At 36.3% G+C, this 21,017-nt stretch overlaps 1 protein-coding gene and 1 pseudogene across 1 annotated transcript; both read left to right on the top strand.

Moving 5' to 3' along the window:
• The first annotated feature begins 4 nt into the window (after positions 1-4).
• On the top strand, positions 5-11,231 carry LOC139150209 (xanthine dehydrogenase/oxidase-like). Its single transcript, XM_070722434.1, has 6 exons — positions 5-83; positions 3,459-3,567; positions 4,035-4,223; positions 5,266-5,334; positions 10,580-10,660; positions 11,139-11,231. Exons 1-6 carry the CDS (start codon positions 46-48, stop codon positions 11,229-11,231), a joined length of 579 nt encoding a protein of 192 aa, XP_070578535.1. The 5' UTR covers positions 5-45.
• Positions 11,232-21,017, top strand: part of LOC139150201 (xanthine dehydrogenase/oxidase-like) — a 33,674-nt pseudogene continuing 23,888 nt past the window's right edge.

Raw genomic sequence — 21,017 nt, 5'->3', positions numbered from 1 at the left:
ACAAAACTTGGTTGTGCTGAAGGAGGATGCGGAGCCTGTACTGTTATGGTGTCCAAGTATGACTATATTAGCAAGGAGATAAGGTAAGTTATTGCATGCCTCATATATCGCACGTTGATTATCCCCGTTGGATTCAGTTGTAACTTGTTAACGACGTAATGGCCGCATAGTCATAATTTGAGTGAAGGTGACCTTGAACTGTTTTCAACTAGACAACCTCGGGATTTACGAATGATCAAATTACGTCTCTCACATAGGAAATACGGATTTTAGAAAACCATATCTGAAAAACAGATAAACCGCTTGACAGTCATTTAAATATTTAGTGCACCGCTCGATGATGAAATCGTTCTATTTTTAAGGGATTTGCGTCTTTCATGGAAATAAGGCATATGGTTGTGATTTGCAAAGAAACCTAAAAATTTGGAGTGAACTCTATATTTAAGAGAGGCATGTAATAAAAATAGTATTGTCCAAGCAGGGGACTATATATTACCTTGAGGCAGGCGACTCTATGCCCCACTAACGTCGGACAAATAGTCCCTTGCTTTGGAGATAATATATATTATGACATATTCTCATATAGGCCTACGTGATAAAGATGGTGGCGATGGCAGCTATTATAGTGTACGTGGTGGTGATGGTGGTGGTTGTGGTGGTGGTAGTGATGGTGGTGGCGATGATGATGATAGAGATGATGACCATGACGATAATCATTTTATATTTCACGAAAAAATACATGTTACTTTGATATTATGCATCCTAATGCAAGTAGCTCCCTACTTTAGTATTGAGCACTATAATTTCCAACCAAGACATCTGTATATTTTGGTACATATATAATCAGAGGTTATTATTGGTGTCGTTTGTGCGGGGTCAGACACTCGACTTCGTCTCGTGTCTGACGCAGCACAAATGACAGTCATACGACAAAGGAACAGTCGATATTGGGTAATAATCCATTTATCATGTACCCATGCCTAGAATTTTACTTATAGTCCGAAAAACCTCAAATTTTGAGCTTTTACTTTGTTACGCCTTGCGCATAAATATCGAAATATAATATAAGTCAACATCACCGTAATCATGCTTGACATCGCTGCAAGAACCCCAAGAAAAAAGACTCAGGGATTCAAAAATCGTCGTACAGAGCGAACTTTTTAAGGTGCAATATCCTATTGCAATTGTAACCGATAGAAAACTATCCTTTGCTTCAAATTCGATCGCGTTCGATCGTCGTACGGCACGTAGAGGGACCGCCATTTTGGATGTTTACGCTGAGAGTTGCCATGTCAACAGATGTCGCGCGCTTGACATCGCTGTCACGCCACGCGCTCGCTACCTGTTAGCTAGAATCTGTCTAAAAATACAAAAACTTAAACAGAAAAATCATGGGAAAACATTAAAAGACTCAACATGTTGTTTCCGTATTCAGCAACCATTCAAATTTGTACGTCGTCGACATCGCTTTACAGGCGGAGAGCAGCAACCATTTTGTTTATTCACGTTGTTTACAATCAAATTACAAATGTAGTTTCGGAACACTCCAAAACAGATTACGTTTATCGTACATATATCGACGTTTACCATGAAATATCACGGCTGATATTATACGGTTAACTTCAGTAAGATGAAGCTAAATAGGCATTGTGTTTATATATATATATATATATATATAATATATATATATATATATATATATATATATATATATATATATATATATATATTTGTGATGTGTGTGTGTGTGTGTGTGTAATTATATATATATATATATATATATATATATATATATATATATATATATATATATATATATATATATATATATATATATATATTTATCACATGAACTGGCCCGTATCTCCACCTGTGTGACGTACACCAGCACAGATAAGAAATCCATATTACCCCTGTTGTACGTCATCATATTACCCCTGTTGTACGTCATCAACCGGAACTTTTTTCCTGCATGGTACCTTTCTACCTGCACGTCGAGACGCGACGAACACAGACCGATTTGTCGCGATCGATGCCGTGTGCTCATGACAATTTTACAAAAAAGGTGACCCGACAAATCCGCACATGGAAACATAGACGGCATGTCCAACGAACTTTCGAGCCGCAAAAACTGTAGCTATTACTGAGAATCGAATGGGGATACCGTTGATCGTTTTTAATGGCTCAATAACGTCGCGTCGCGGCTAGGCTCCAGTCGAGTCGTAAAGGCATGTGGAAGTCGTACCTGTGTACCTGGCGATCCCGGTTGGCGATAAACCTGAAATCTACACCTCAACGTATGTTTAACTGAATAAATGAGTACAGTATAATCTTCGGGAAAGCGACAGAGGAGGCAAAAGCATAAAGTCATTCGACTAACAACGATAAATGTCCTTCATCACACAAAAAATTCCGTAATGTAGCTCGGAATCAAACCTCAGCGTAAGGCTGTAGCGAAGATAACTCTTCAGTGCAGCGCCGTGGAACCCGATGTATTTCGAGAGTTGACTCAGACAACACACACATCAGAACGGAGTTTCCGTCAAGTAATAAATTAGGATGTATCAACGGGCGAGATATGTGTCACATGCAAACATCAAAGTCCGTCAGACGAAAACATTGACGACCGAGATCGGGATCCGATTTGACACCGGCGGAGACCGGTGACGGCAGCGGTGGCCACACACAAACAAACAATCATGCGATGTGGTCTACTATTTGTGTCATCGAATTGAATCTTTCGCGTGCTCGCCAAAGTCGAAAACTTGTGTGATTTTTTCAAAAGCCACAGCATCTCTAAGAATGAGAAATACTGTTTCGATCGTGTCGTTGCATTTTACTTCATAAATCTATTCGTAAATTACTAAATATTGTAAATACTATGGCTATCCGTCGCTAGCGCGGTGAAAGCCATGTCCGCCGATAGACGACTTGCCTGGCATCGACAGCGCGAGACAATGATTGACACGTTCACGTGACCGAATCCGTGTGTCTGATTGGTAGAAATACCGTTCCATGTATCAAAATTTGAACTTAATGGGATTTATGAATGAAAGTATCTGCTGGGTGACGGGCCGCTTTACCCGTTAAATGAAAGTGATCCGCGTAAATAAAAGACAAATCGCGACGAAATTCATGCAATTTGTTACAACAATTTTGATTCCTCTGCGTCAAAAGAAAAATAAGAAGACTGTTCATGTGATAAATATATAATCCCATGGTATTTTTCTCTGTTTGACGTCATCGTACACTCGTGTTTTTCGCGGAGCCGTACAACTTCGAGCCGAACACTCGTATACGATGACGTCAAACAGAGAAAAATACCATGGGATATATATATATATATATATATATATATATATATATATATATATATATATATATATATATATATATATATATATATATATATATATTATAAGTGTGTGCAACAGCTTTCATGTTTTGTGTGTGAATAGTCATTTTTCAGTAAATGCCTGTTTGGCTCCGGTGTGTGCAATGCATGGCCTGGCAGTGACTACAGTCGAGGGCATTGGCAGTATGAAGACAAAACTACACCCCGTACAGGTATGGAGAAATATGCTTGCTCCTCGATTGCATTTAGGTTTTTGAGACAATAATGTGGCAATTAGATCGAAGGACGACTGTGTTTGTATTGGGGCATCTAAGAAAATAATACGTATTGGAATGACACTCGTGGTCGCTTATCAAACAGCAAAAACAAGTATAGACTGGAGTTTCCATAACAATGTGCTGTATAGCACGATCATTTTGCACGTATTTGCACAATTACCTTCTTAGTGCAATACCAGTATATTACATACAATTTTAAAGCACATACATAACGCTGCATTTTCTGTTAAGAGTGGGGAAAGATTACGTCAGCATTTGAAAATAGTTCTCAAACAATTTCGTTAAGCCAGGATCGTCATAAGTACAAAATGTGATTTATTGGATATCTCTTTAATTCCATGTTACTGGTCTACTATACAGTCTGCTTCAGTTCCTCTCTATTATACTCTTTATCAACTCAGGAACGTCTTGCTAAAGCCCATGGTTCTCAATGTGGTTTTTGCACACCTGGTATTGTGATGTCTATGTATACGACCTTGCGGAACAACCCAATACCCTCCTATGAAGATGTCGTCACTTCTTTAGAGGGGAACCTGTGTCGTTGTACGGGATATCGACCAATATTAGAAGGATTTAGGACATTTACGAAGGTACTAGGAATATAAACATGTATGTATGTATGTATGTATGTATGTATGTATGTATGTATGTATGTATGTATGTATGTATGTATGTATGTATGTATGTATGTATGTATGTATGTATGTATGTATGTATGTATGTATGTATGTATGTATGTATGTATGTATGTATGTATGTATGTATGTATGTATGTGTGTACGTGTGTACGTGTGTACGTGTGTACGTGTGTACGTGTGTACGTATGTACGTATGTACGTATGTATGTATGTATGTATGTATGTATGTATGTATGTATGTATGTATGTATGTATGTATGTATGTATGTATGTATGTATGTATGTATGTATGTATGTATGTATGTATGTATGTATGTATGTATGTATGTATGTATGTATGTATGTATGTATGTATGTATGTATGTAGGTAGGTATGTATGTATGTATGTATGTATGTATGTATGTATGTATGTATGTATGTATGTATGTATGTATGTGTGTATGTACCTACGTACGTATGTATGCATGCAAGCATGCATGCATGCATGTAAGTACGTAGTACGTACGCACGCACGCACACACGCACGCATGCACATACATACGTATGTATATACATGTGTACGTACGTATATATTTATTCTTACGTCGTTCAGACGTACGTACGTACGCGGGCACGAATGAATGCATTGATCTATGAATGAATCTATGCATCTATGTATCACTATATGCATGTATGAGCGGTATATACATGCATATATGCATGTATTTACGTATGGATGCTTGGATTTTTTCTTTGTATTTGTATACTTATGTATATGTGTATGTGTGTATTTGTGTAGGTATGCATGTATGCATTGATTCATAGATGTCTTAACTGATGATACAAGTACATGAACACATGCAAATATTAATTGTATGTACATAACTATTGTACACATCCACATGGGCTTTTCCATTCTCACGTTATTCTTGATTACAAATAATTCAAAATGTGTGAGAAACACTTGACAATTGCAAATTAGCACACTTTTTGCAGTCTATTACATCGACACAGGGGTACTGCTGTGGAGGAAATGGTGGCAGCGAATGTTGCAGAAATGGCTTGAATGGCTGTGAAGAAGGAGTAAGTTTAATTTCTTTCTACTTTTGGACAACATATCAACTTAAACAGATAGTTTTGACATTGCTTTTTTGATACGATTACACGAGTTTTGCTTTATAAAGTACTACCAATTAGAGGACTTTATTGCTTCCGTCATGTTGAAGAAATACTTAGAATATTTCATATTGTAGAAGGACCAAAATATCTGTTTCTCTATTAGTGGTGCGGCATAACCAAAATTTTCATAACAATTGTGCATTTTGTGATAAAAGCATGAATTTGGTACGAATGTAGATTATCATAATATAAATCAATTTGGATACCGAGCCACCACAGGTTGAGCCTCGTTCTGGTCTGGCGGCCATTTTTAAATATGGCGACCACCAGTCACTATAAAATCCAATAGTTGCTGCTCTACAGATGATTCTGTGGTGAATAAAGGACGTATTTCCATCATAAATGCTTTTAAGATTACCATTTGCATATTTTTTTTGTTTTAAAATCAATTTGGATACCGATCCCTCACAGGTAGAGCCTCGTTCTGGTATGGCGGCCATTTTTAAATATGACGACCATCAATTACTGTAAAATCCCATACTTGCTGCTCTTATGGATGATTCTGTGGTGAATAGTGGATGTATTACCATCATAAATGCATATTAAGATTACTATTTGTATTTTTTATTGTTTTATAATTTCATTTTACCAGAAAAACGGGTTCTCTTAATAAAAGTATTGACAAAATGGTTGCAACAAGGCAAAAGTGGAAGATTCAAAATTGTCAAATTGAATGTTTTATACGGTGATCAGCTGTCAGCTGGTCTGTGTAGTTAGACTATCAGAAGGTACTGTTCAGACAATTTTTTATTCTATTCTTATTTGTAATCGTTCATGCACCAGTTTAAAGCATTTTTAGAGTTGGAGCTGGTACGTGCGACACTCACCAGACTTTGCAAATTGGCCTAAATCGGCCCATGGCTGTGGTGGGGAGGGTATGATGCGTCCGAGTGTAAAAACAGCATGTTCCATGTTCTTCCAATGGATGGAGTGTTCTTGAGTAGAAATGTTGAATATGTGCAATATTTTGACATTGACTGATTATCTTTTCTAATTTTTATAAGTCAGCCATTGACAAGTTTTGCAGGGTGTTAAATCACAAGGCCTCACATGGAAAATTGTGCGGGAATTTAACCAAATCTCTCACTCTTGTTCATCTACATTCATGCGTAGGCCTACATACCAAAAAGCACAATGACATTTACTGTATAACAACCTTCTATTTTTAACTCAAAAACAATAACTTTTTGGGGGAAATCTCTTATATATCCCCATAATTGTCAATGTTAGAGATTTATCATTGTAACTACAATTAGTACATAAGTGCGGTCGTTTAAAATTTGACCACGTGGAGAACACGATCATGTTTGTATATTATTTTTCGGCTCTGTGTACTATATTTTATACATTACTTTTCATAATTCATTTCACATGAAACTGATCTTGTGTAATTTGATATCTATTTCATGATTTAGATATTGATTTTAGAGTTATTCAATGTCAATGGTCTATTGCATAAATATATATGGATTCATGCCCATAATATTTTGAACATGGTATATTTTGGTACTAATTTCTCGGTCGTACATAATTTGTTGTTGAAATGCAAAAACGTAGCACCATAAATTAAATTGTATTACTCCACTTTCTTTTGTTTTAACAAACATGAAAGGTAGGGAAAGCAAAGCTAAAACACAATGCTGCACTTTTGTCCGTCATGTCCGTGCTTGGCACTCCACGGATCTCTGCTTGCTTTTGCATGGCTAGTCAGCTGGCTAGTATTTTATTACTTTCCATGGTGTTTACATAGGCTAAGACAACAAGTGTAAACGACAATCCTTAATATTTGCCAATCATTTTCTTGTTATCCACTTGACACATACACCCAAGACAAGAGAGCAAGGTAGTGTTGGCTGGCCAATTATCTGATCAAATGGGAACCTTCCTATACAAACAGTGACACTCCAGTCCAAATTGAAACATAAACCTTAGAGATTTTACGTAGTTCAGTATTCACAATAAATCATTTGCATATTCAGTAACACACAATTACAGAAAAGCTATTACCAAATTTTGAACTTTTTGAACATGTCAGCCAGCTGAATCTAACTACTTTATAAAGTATACTGAGTGTAGCGATCAAGTATCAGATACATGCTTTTAAACTATAGAACACCCTTTGATTTAATTCGTAAAGATTAGAAACGATAATTAGATCGGTTCAATATTGGATATATCCTGAAAATATTTTACTGAAGAATGCCATAAAGTACTTAAGAATGGCTAGCTAAATTTCTGCTTATTTATGAAGTTTAGAAATTATCATTAGAGCAGCTAAATATTGGACATATCCCTATTTTTGTTAATGAAGAAAGCCAAGCTATATGACATATCTTTAGACACTTATGCTAATTTATGAAGTTTAGAAACGATAATTAGAGCAGCTAAATATCAGGTATATCTATTCCATAATATTTTGTTAATGAAGAAAGTCCAGCTTTCTGATATATCTATACACAGTTTTCTTCAGGAACGCCCAGGTAATTTTGATGTAATGTATAATGTTTAGAAACGATTATTGGATCAGCTAAACTGTTGAATTAGCTGTGCTCATTGATACAGTTTAGAAACAAAACCTTTAAAGGCTCAATTCCGCACCTTGCTTGTCATTCAGTTGGTTGTATAATTCAGTATAATGCCTTTCTTTTCATATCCATTACAGCGAGTAAAACAGATACCATAATTGGTTTTCAAAAATTTGCTCTGCCAAAAATATTAAATTAGAGTTCCACATAAGAACTTTTCAGGTCAAATCTTATAAAACACACTTGAAACAAATAATTTAATGCACGATGCTGATAACATTTTGAGATCATCCGTGACTATGATTTTTGCTTACTTCTTTTATAAAGACGTGTTTGATAAAAAATTATATGTTTCGGGAAATTTGCCGTATCTTTGAACCCCTAGAAATAGATCCCAGTGGCGACGAAATCATATTAAGTTCACTTTATGTTTTGACATACGTCTGTTACAAACAAAACGGATTTCATATAACCATTATATTGCCTTCTGTATTGTGTGGAGCAAAAACAAATGGTAGAACGTAAGATAAGCCGTAATTTGCAATGTATTCTTTTGGGGTATTAGGTAAGTCTTGGTCCTATTTCATGAAAACTGTAAAGGATATTTGTATATTACAAAAAGTCACCTTCAAGAAAAACAAATCGCTTTACTAATGATACCCCACAACCAGGTTATGTATAAATAAGGCTCGGCATATGACTTAAACGAAGACAGTTTAACAAAAATGTTCGTGGGTCTCAAAATCGTGATTTTGCGGTACCCTTCAACACATGACTGTGACAGCTGTTGCGTCCCAATATTTTTTCAGTAAAAGTCTATTTCATATTTGTGAACATGTAGCAAATAAAACAGATTTCACACAAGGCATTGCCAAAAGTCTATTTCGTATTTGTGACAGGTTCTTATAGCAAATAAAACAGATTTCATACAAGGCATTACCCTTTATTATATGTCTAGGTTAAAAAATGGTAGAATTTGAGTTTAAAAAAAACGATGCGATTGCAATACTTTGACTTTACAGTTCCCTTTTCCAATGTTTTTTTTTTTCTGTTAAAAGTCTCTTTCATATTTTCATATGTCTTCGTAGTAAATAAAACAGATGGCATATAGAGAATTGCCCTTTGTAATATGTTTAGGTGAAAATTGGTAGAATTTGAGATAAGCAGTGACAGTAATTTGCAATATAAAGTTTGGGGTATAGGGTAAGTTTTGGTCATATTTTATAAAAGCTATGGAAGATATTGCATATTAAAATATGTCATCTAAAAGAAGAATAAAATCCCTTTCCGATATTAGCCCACAAGCTACGTTATGTAAAAAAATAAGCTCAGCAGATGACTTACAAGAAGACAGGTTTAACGAAAATGCATGCGAGTTAACACTGTAATTTTGCGGTACCCTTCAAGTATGACCGGTAGACCTATAGCATCCCAATATTTTCCTATCAAAAGTCTATTTCACATTTTAACATGTCCCTTGTAGCAAATAAACAGATGTCATACAAGGCATTGCCTTTCGTGTTATGCCAAGGTAAAAAAATGGTAGAATTTCAGATTTTGGGGATATAGGGGAAGTTTTGGTCCCATTTCATAAAAAATATATCGAAGATATTGCATATTACATATGTCACTTTAAAGAGAAATAAATTTCCATTTTAATGATATCCGACAAGTCAGAAAAAAAAAACTTAGCAGATGACTTACAAGTACTACAAGAAAAATGCACGTGGGTAGCAAAATGGTTATTTTGCGGTACCGTTCAAAAGTCGACTATGACAGTTATTGCATCCCTTTATTTTTTCTGTCGAAATTCTATTTCGTATTAGGGGGATCCCAAGGCTTCTACAAAGACAGTTTTGTTATCCTTTTGTGCAAGTAGACCCCTCTAGCCCACGGCCTAACATATCTTGACTGCTAACATAGCGTCCTCCTTTTGTAGGTTCTAATACCGTGCATTTTATTCATAAGAATTGTGTTTTTTTGTCTGTATTTACCCCCGTTTAACAAGTCAGGTGGTGAAGAAACTTTAAATAATTTTCAAATAACTCTTTTCACAGTTTCTTATTGAAAATATCCAACCTAAAGTTACCCCACAACTTCTGCAGTTGACATTTAGTAGGTGAGAAATACCTGTCTGGCAGCTATTTTGAAAAAATTGGTTGTCCATGGCAACGCTTTGGTAGATTTTCAGTGGCTCGGTATCTGAATTTGTTCAGCACATATTAAGACACATCTGAGCCAAGTTTGGTGCTTTTATCACAAAATGCACAATGGGTTTGCCATGCCGCACCACTATATAATTTGATGACGTGGAGTAAATATTAATGACGGCGTAGAAGTTAAACATTTAGCTGTAAAAGTGATTTTTAACAAATTATTAACAAACAAGATATTTTCTGCATTGCAATAATCGATAAGAGTGCAAATTCAAATATTAATAATAATAATTATTATTCAAATATTACACGTACGTAATGTCACGGATGATCTATCATAGAGATCACATTTCATTTTACATATTTCCACCCTATTACCCGCTCTCTTTCCGCTTAGTATAAAGGAGCTTTGTTTCAGTGATTGGTTATCACTCTTTAAACCATGATTGACCATATTTTATGTCATAGGTAGCGACCCAACTGTTCAAACCCAGTGAGTTTTTGCCATATGATCCAACACAAGAACCAATCTTTCCTCCGGAGCTTATGGTAAGGTGTAGATTTCGATACGTATTGTTGTTGTTATTTATTCGAAATACTTAAGAAGTGCTTACCAATTAAAATTAATTGCTACGTACTGTAAAAAGTAGTGGTGTGATTATTAAAGTAAAACTGTTACAGTATTTATTGGTGTCGTCTTGAGAAACATCCTATAATGTTACTGATATTTTCTTCATCCATAATGCCCCACATGCGAGTTCAATATATAGTAAGCAAATAAAGAAGTCAGTCTGAAAAAGTACTTTGCATGAGCTGTTGTGCGTGTATCAGTGCCCATGAAATGTTGATATTTATTTCGATTAAGAAGCCACTTTATAGCGTTGAAGTATATTATAAAACGTTTACAGTAGAATACAAAAACAATACATTTGGTATTTTGTACCATTTATAAGAAACTACCATCAATATATTTGAATATACGCATACCTTTTGACGAAGCAGACAATTTTGTATGTTTTTTTTTCAGAATACAGATAAGTACCACAGCAACACTCTTCATTCTCTAATGATAGAGTCAAATGGATTAGACCAAACACACTGGCTAGGCTATTGGATCTAAAAACCTCTATCCTCATGCAGACTGGTAAATGGAAATACCGAAATAGGTATAGTTTTTTCGTCTCCGTTAAACCCAGTAAGACACCTTTCATAGCATTAAGATTGACATCGCCACTCCATTTAGAATATTTGTCATAAGCAAGCAAATTCCATATGAAAGTTGTGTATCAAATGCTTGCAGAACCCATCGAAGTGCCTTGTCTTTATCATACCTTCGGGATGGTGGAGGGCGTTATTTTTTGCATGATGATAAATGCAAATCTTAATTCTTCTCTTTTTCTTTCCTGCACACTCATTAATGCGACGGAAGCGTTCTGACAAGGTGCAAATTTCGTAAAGTGTAGTCATAGTTTAATCGAAAAGGAAGCAGAAATATCGACAAATGTCGATACTCGTCTCATCCAATGGTATGTAACCAAAGTTACAGGCGGCAACAACAACGCTGGCCGTCATCAACTCAGAAAAATGGGCAACGCAAACGATGCATTGTGTTTGACTTGACCCACTACTAAAAAACCTCCCGAAAGTAGGCCCCAGAAAGCTGTAGGACTTGAGGGTTTTGTCAGTAAACTTAAGCTCATATCGATTTAATGGTTAGATGCGCAGTTAATATTTTGACATGTAATATATTAGTAATATATACTGCTTACTAAGCGGGTTTTTTCACAAGTCTAGAACCAAAACTTTTACATGCCACTTATCCGAGCCTTTGTAAGCTAAATGTTCTTATTCGACGATATTTGTACACAAATAGGAGTTGAAGTTAAATTCAAAGACCAGTTCTATCCCGTGTACCTTGCCCCATCTAACGTGCCTGAATTAACGAAAGTGGAAGTGACCGATGAGGGTGTAACCTTTGGAGCTGCAGTCTCGCTATCCACAGTAGAAAATGTTCTAAAGGAACAAATTGAACGCGTATCAGGTAGGTCATGGCCAGCTGGTGATGTTTCTTAAAGTTCCTTAAGGGGTACATCAAAGTTCAAACGTACGAGGTTGCTCGAGATGTTTTCAATATGTGTAATGTCGTTGCTATTTTTGTGTTCCGTGTACCAACTTTGAGGATCAAAAATAACTTGCATGGATAGTCATGGTAACTCGCTATTTTATCGGTTAATAGTTAAAATGCATTTGTCTTCAATAAAATCGTGTTGGAGTTTGCTCATTTTCCTTTTATATTAATGAACATAAAACCATTCAAATCGGCTGTAACTTTAAATTGAAAACGTGATAATGCATTGAATACTTTGGGCGCTATGCATGATATTTGATAACAATTCTTGTTTAGAAATGAACCTTCATATATTGAAACCTCAAAACTGTAAAATAACAGAAATCAGAATTTTGAGAAGGGATGACCTAATATTTATTAAGACATGTAAAACGATAAAATTATTTCATATGTAGTTTTACCTTTTTGGAGGACGAGGGCCTATGTTACTGATATAGTGAAGAATGGGATCTTTCCACTTTAATACATCTAAAGTCGGCATCTCTTAGTAACTGATTTTGCAATACAGACTCGTTGCTGAGTGCGTAATTAATTCAATGTATTATTGAGAAATCCATGCAACATTGCACACTGTAGACACAATCAGGAAACATAGTTAATCACAAAGAATAGTTAAAGGAAATGGATATTTCCTATATCAGTCAATTGGTTTGTATACCTTTGTTTCCCTTTCTGGTATTATGAAGAAACGCTTATTGAATAAGGGCTTTAAAAAATCACCGTGATACCAGCTTGACGTAAACTGCGTCAACATATATTACTGTGTGTAACCTCCTTATATAATTGCAAATGTTTTTGTTCTTATTGTATTTCAGAGAGCAAAACTCGCATATTTGCAGCCGTAGTGGAAATGCTACGATGGTTCGCTGGTCGACAAATACGGAATACAGCGGTAGGTAACATTCAAGCACTCAATGGTAACATTATTATTTAGTCGTATGGTTTGAGATTTCAAAGCTTTTATACTTGTTTTTTAAGTTTCTTTATTCATATCTACGTGTTTTGGCCATGTACTCAAAATCAATAGTCATATTTAAAGATCAGTCTCGGACATTTCGGAAAATGGACTCAGTCCAGTTTCCGAACAATGCTATCTTAGCCACATTAGTTAAGACGCAGTATCTATGTTCACAAGCACACAACACGATGACGCCATCCGGGCAGTCGGCAAAGCGTTAAACAGCGAAACGAAAACAAACAATGAACAAACAAATATTCATAAGCCACCAACAGAATACCTGTTTAGTTATGCTAAACAGTATTCTGAAAAACAACACATTCGAATTTAACAACAAATTCTACAAACAAATGAAACACAACAAACTGATCCAAAGATAAGTATTCTAGCCTCCTGACTGGATGAACAAAACACTGACAAGTTTTAAACCACAAACAGTGAAACAAAAATCCAAGGAGAGCAAGTATCAAAAAGCGACTGAGGAAGAGACCACACACTGGTTTCGAAACGTAGCGTCAAAGGATCACGCTGTCATTCGACAGCCAGATTACGGCTACGTCTCGCCATGGCTTGTATCTACACCAATACCCAAACACACAAAATCTAACACGAACACAGAGAACGAAAAAAAATGTAGGCGATGTGTGCTGCCGCTTTTCCTTTGTTACATTATGTTACGGTAGGAGTTTTCCTGAGTGCTATCATGATCTTTTATTCGGAAAGCAAGTCGTCTACATATTATAACCACACATAACTGTTACTATATAGTCTTATTTGCCTGTTTGTATGGACTGTTACTGTGTTTTTCTGTAAGGTTATCGGTGGAAACATTATGACAGCAAGTCCGATCTCCGACCTGAACCCAATCTTCCTATCAGCTGGATGTAAGGTAACAGTTGCATCTGCTTGTAAGTATACTGTCACTAATTATCATAGTTTCGTACAATTATGATTTAAGTATCTTTCGTTGTACTCTTTGACAGAACAAGCAAATATCAAGCTTCAAGGACGATGGCATACGCCAAATATAAAATGCAAAATATTTTATTTATGAAGATTAGCATATTCTGTCAAAGGAAAGCAGCCGTGACAATCAGCAATCTGTTCTTTAAGCAATAAAGCATACCCAGCGATGGTATACCACGAGATTTTGACCAGTTCACGACATATATGCACGAGTGATAGCGAGTGCATATATGAAGTGAACTGGTCAAAATCGAGTGGTATACCGTCGCTGGGTGTAATTTATTGCTATTATATCATAACAGTATATTGAAATTCTGGCATGGAACGTCAAAAAAGGATTTTTGCTCTAGCTGATTGCTCGCGCGTATGCCAGCCGTGGTATATCGCCAATATACCACGGTTCTTTTCGCGTCTCTACAAATCAGATCGCTGTATTTGCGCCATCAATATACTGGTATGATATAATAATAAATATCTAATATTGTCGTGTTGTGTTTGGCCACTCAGTTGTCATGAGTGACCGGTTCACGTTTATTACTCATCCGTGGGACTTTTTAAATCTAAAGAAGTTGATCATTTCATTGATACTGCAGCTCGTACAAGACAACTTGTCATGGATAAGCATTTTTTCACTGGGTATAGGAAGACCATCCTTGAAGACGATGAAATACTGTTATATCTCCACCTACCACTTACCAGAGAAGTAAGTACACATTGGAATTACCGTTTCGTCTCTGTCTGTCTCTTTTGTTGTGATGTTTCCTGTACATGCACACACGTTGTTTACGTGATTATAAATCTATTTTATGTTCGTTGCTTCTGCTGTACAGAATGAATACTTCCATTGCTATAAGCAATCACCCAGACGGGAAGACGATATTGCTATCGTTAATGCTGCAATGAGAGTCGTCTTTGAGAGTGGTACCGATATTGTATCGGAGTTGGCGATTAGTTATGGCGGAATGGCGCCAACAACGGTTATGGCAGAGAAAACCATAAATTCTCTAATTGGAAGGTAACAAAGTCAGCTTTTCAGCTAACTTAATATGTCAGTGGTAAGCTATAAGAAACGTATTACTGTGTAAAAATCACAATGATTAACATAGTGTGACCTTGAAAGAAATGGCTACATGGTATTGCATTTCCTGAAAGTTATTAAAAGATATGGCCAAGCTATAAAGACACTTGTTTCCGTTCCTTTTAATTTTGCGATAATAATGAGAAGTTTCTTTATATTCTGTTTCATTCTTAAAGGTATACTGTCACCTGTTCCAATTCCCCACAGTTACCATGGAAAAAGAAAATCTAACCAATCACAGATTTTAAGCGGGTGGCCGCTTTTTAAAAACAGCGCTCTCACATGGGCATTTTGAATACCAAGGAACGCCCCTTTGACCATATATGGGCATATTTAGATTACAGGTGACTGTATACCTTTAACCACTGCAGTATCAAATTACAGCTACAATTTTTGTCAAGGTTTTGTCAGTTTCTGAAACACAATTCCCGTTGTTGTTTGAAGGCAAGCCAACACAATGATAGTCAATTAATTAACAAACAATTTACATTGTTCGCAAGCTATTTGCCTGGGAACACTATGGTGAGGATTTGATGACAAATCTAAGAAGACGACCCCAATATAAATGCTACGTAGTATTACAAGCAGATTTGTAGCAGTGATGTAATATATCATCGATTGAAATATTGATATAGAATCTGTAAAATTGTTACTTTGCTTACTTAGATGTCTGTAGCAATCTAACGCAGTCTTTCAATATTTTTTATTTGCCTTCCCGTTGCTAACAGACGTTGGCGCACAATCCTGATTGATGAAGTGTGTAAATTACTCGATGAAGATCTTCCTTTGTCTGCCTCTGCACCAGGTGGCATGGTTGAATATCGAAAAACACTGTCTGTTAGTTTGTTCTTCAAATTTTATCTGAGCGTGCTAGAAGAACTAAACGCTGATGGGGTAGGACTTTATATTTATTTTATTAAAGAACGTCGATATGCATATTAAATGCACTCACTTCTCATAAAGGCCCAATTTCACATTTACAAATGTACTATATTGCATGGAGTATTCCCTCGTTAAATATTAAACTAGATAAGTCAAGTATACAGATAAAAGACCAATCAAAGTAGAAATAATTGTTATCTCTTTCTGCAGATCATAGAAGACGCAGTACCATCATCGTTTAAAAGCTGTTTGCCGGTATTTTGTAAAAGTATGATTTCAAGCACCCAAATGTACCAGGTAGGATAGCTGGATATCCCTTTCTAAAGACTTAGCCCATTTTAAAGTTTAGCCTAACAAGAAAGAGACATTTAAATAATTTTAATTACGATAGTCTCAAGAAATTAATTTAATACGGTTAATAACCCATCAGTCGATATACTGCACCGCGACGTGACTAAAGCGACCAGTAAAAGAAACAAAGTACCAAACGAAATCAAGCTATCGATAAATTTCCTTAAACAATTATGTGCTGCTGTAAGGACAATTACAATATTCTCCCTCAAGCATTTTTCCGAAAGCTTTCAAAATGAAACATTGCTTACTTCAGTTCTGATCAAACAGAATTATGGTATTATTGGTGCTATTTAAGTCAATTTTTCTCCTCTTTACTGTTTAAAGGAAGTTTCACCTGGTCAGCCAATTGACGATGCTATTGAAGACCTATAGTCCATACATCCGCTTTCCAACAAACAACTGGTGAAGCTGTTTATGTCGATGATATGACGCCCCTACAAGGTATTCTCTCTTCGTGTACGAACAGTCATTGACTACGGCGCGCCGATTGTTTCAAAGTTATTTTCAATTTTTGTGAGGATCCAGAAAAAAAAATTACTAGGGTTTAAAAATCGACAGGGGTCATCTAAATTAAAAAATTCGCTAGGGGTAAATAAACAGGAAAAGGGTACTGCGGTAGTAAAAAAATCGCCGGGGTTAATAAAATGTGGTGAAATCTGGGGTATTGAAAAAACAAAAGGGGGGGGGGGGGTAACATCCAGAGAAAATCATTTGGGTAAAAAAAGGAGGGTACTATTGTCGTGGTAAATCCCTATCGAAAATCGTTTGTGTCCGTAAAAGAAACGAGTGGGAGGGTTAGCGCTGGTGTAAATAAAAAATGAGTTTGTTAAATATTTGTTAAGATCCAAAAAAGTGAAGGGTGGGAGGATACAGTTTCAAAATTATTCAGATATTTATGGTGATTCGGGAGCAGGGTTGGGGCAAATAACGTCTAACGCCAGGAACACACAGCATCGCACGCAGGACTATACTCACACGCTCAATTCGGAGAACTTCGAATGGCCGTAACTTTATCAAATCGAGTCCGATTTTCATGCGACTTGCATTGATCGAATCTTACCTACACCAGCTTTCAATACGTGAAGCATCGGCGTTGTGAAACGTGTGAGCGTCCCTTATCGTCGGATCTCGGCAATCAGTGACTATCAGTGACCGATGCATCGCCTACAACTGATGTAAGTGATTAATATGGCCGCCTGCCTTACAGTTCGCAAGGAAGTAAGACACGAAACATCCGGATACAAACAATTGATAACCGTGCACTTTCTTTAATATGCGACCTAGTCTCGTGAAATTATGAGGAACTTATCTGTTTCGAGTTTGGTTACCTTGTTGTCAACTTTCTTCGATCATAATCAAGTGAACCATTGACTCTGTATTGAAAATAATGAATGACATATGGGATCACCACCCTTTATTTTTTTACTTGACCAAAAATAATGAGAAAGCTAAAGGACCACATCCCCTCGTTTGTTTTGTAGCTCGCGAAATGCTCACGGCAACTCCACAAATTTGATTGGTAGCGATCCTGTCTTTATTTTTTCCACCAAACAAGTACTCATCATTTTCAACAAGCACGGCTCGTTTTTTTTCTCAGTATCCTTTTATATCTCTTCTTTTTTTCCTGGCATTCATAAATTTAATGAAAAGTTTAGCATCATGATACACTCGTATTTTTCCCAAAGTGAATGGTGATACCTCCTGTTTTTCTCTCCCCTATGATTTTTTTCCCTACATTTCCCATTTTTTGGCTCCTCCCGAATCACCACGAACATCTGAAATAATTTTGAAACTGTATTCTCCCACCCTTAACTCTTTTCCTGGATCCTCTCAAATGTCTAACCAACCCATTTTTAATTTATACCGGCACTACCCCCCCCCCCTCGTTTTTTTAATGACACAAATGACTTTCTCTATAGTTTGGATCTGCCACTACAATAGTACTCCCTGTTTCTTTCAATCCAGCGATTTTTTTTTTCTGGTTATTACCCCCCCTCCCCAAACGTTTTTTTTCATACCCCTAGATTTTTTTCTGGATGTACCCCTCATTTTATACCCTAGCGATTTTTTTTCTTGGCTGACCCCCTCGTCTTTTTAACCCCAGCGATTTGTTTCTGGATACTTACAAATATTTAAAATAATTTTGAAACAATCGGCGCGCTGTAAATTGACGTTGTATAATGCGTTTAACCTGTGGTAGGACGTACATGTATCAACAAATTGGTTGCCTTTGTTTGGGACAACCTGTCAGAATGTAATGTGTAGCTTTGATACTCTTACAAATTTTTTCCTTCAATCTTCTCGTTTTCGCCTGGATTGGCAAACGGACAATCGTTCTTGGTAATGTTCGTTCAAAAAAGTAATTGTGTATGTGAGAAACATCTTATCTTATCTAACCGTGTAAAATTTACTGATGAAATATCTTTTGAAGCATTAGGCGTTAATGTGACATTTGTGCATATACGACTTAAAAATTTTATATTTGTCTAAATATTCGAGAACAACTTTTTTACAGGGGAATTGTACATGGTGCCTGTGCTCAGTAAAAAAGCTCACGCCTACATAAGGTAAGAAATAAAAAGAAAGCCATCTTGCATATATGTATGTATGTATGTATGTATGTATGTATGTATGTATGTATGTATGTATGTATGTATGTATGTATGTATGTATGTATGTATGTATGTATCTATCTATCTATCTATGTATCTATGTATGTATTGTATGTAGCTATGTATCTATGTATTTATGTATGGATGTATGTTTGGATGTGGTGTGTGTGTGATTAGTATGTATGTATGTAATGTATGTATGTATGTATTGTATGTATGTATGTATGTATGTATGTATGTATGTATGTATGTATGTATGTATGTATAAGTACGTAGGTATGTGTATATAGGTATGTACGTATACGTACGTATGTATCTATGTACATCTACGTATCTATGTATCTGCCTTTGAATGTATGTATCATTGAATCTATCTCTGTATGTATGTCTCTGTGTTTGTATATATCTATGTAAGTTTGTGTGTATATTTGAATGGACGGATGGATGGATGGATTTATGCATGCATGCCTCATGTATACATGTATAAATTTGTGTAAGCATTTACGTAATGCCCTTGTGCTCTACATGATGCCTTCTCTCGGAATCCGCATCGTAGTTATTTTTTTGAACACATTATGACCCAAGCCGCTTGGTTTTGTTATTAATGGTCTATTATATAATCAATAGAGTGTCTTCAATCTTGGTTCGAACCCACAGTATACAGCATCCAGTCACCTAGCGGAGAAGCAAGTGACAGACTGAACCGCTCGGCCAAATCCCGACTCTCAAAAAGAGTGGTTCATTAACCCGTCTAAGTTTTTACGTTTTTCTGATTGCAACTTCTCCACACATTTTAAAGTCCATGAAGCACTCACGCTCGCACACTCAGCTATCACACATCGCACACAAACTTTATATCGAAGCAATGAATACATACATCACTTAAACTGGGCGAGAGACAGCATCGGGAACAAGATCTTATTTATTTTATTGAATCATGACATTAAAAAAGCCATTAGAGAATTTATCACAGACATGACTTTCAAGTAGTCAGAACACATTAGAAACTTCCTCTGATCAGCACGGAAACTTTTGCATATTTTCAGGTCAGTTGATGCAAAGGACGCACTGGCTGTGAAGGTGTGCATGCGTTTGTGTCACATTCTGACGTACCTGGGAACAACATCATTAACCATACAGGAGGGTTCGAACTTTTTGCATCGGAAAAGGTGAGTTGTCTGAATAAGCCTAGGGCACCATTTACTACTATTATATTCAGGTCGCAAGAAAAGCCAAGAAAAGCCAAGAAAAGCCGAAGAGTGCAAGTTATGCAAATATTTCTCAGCAAATTACAGCCAGCTGGTTTCTTATGACCGTATTTTGTGAGAAATGCCTCCTAGTTATCAAGATTAGTCTTGCTTACGATTCGTAAGATGCCGTTTTGATTGAACAAAGACGGGCTGCTTTCAAAATCACAGTGATAAGATATCTTAGTTTTTACTTCTTTGCGCGCACCGTTAGTAATTGATTTATTCAGAACGTGAAAATCAAATTCAACCCAACTTCAACAAAGTTGAGCAACATCAAGAGGCGCTTTAAGATCACGAATTCATGTGGAGAAAGCAGACTATTCGGTTTATTAATGGACGTGTGTGACGATGTTTTATTTGCCCTTCTGTTGTTTTCTTACTCATACGGAGTTAATCCCTTTGCAAGTCGCAGAATAAAGTTATTCCAAGTAGACAGTGCAAACTTAGAGTCTGTAAAGAAGTACCTTGCCTTACTTTGACTCCAGGTTTTCGGAAAGAATATTTTACGGTGGGCAATTCTTCTTCCGACCCAAAAGAGACCAACCGCAGTTATCACTATAATATACTTGCTTCTGTAGTAAAAGTTATCTGATTACACCATTACAACTTCTACGATTATCAATGTCCTGACTCATTCTCCGTATTAATATTATATTGACATATCGTAGAACTGCTGTA

The sequence above is a fragment of the Ptychodera flava genome, chromosome 2, assembly GCF_041260155.1.
Source record: "Ptychodera flava strain L36383 chromosome 2, AS_Pfla_20210202, whole genome shotgun sequence".
Classification (NCBI taxonomy): domain Eukaryota; kingdom Metazoa; phylum Hemichordata; class Enteropneusta; family Ptychoderidae; genus Ptychodera; species Ptychodera flava.
This window is presented reverse-complemented; position numbering and strand designations above follow the sequence as displayed.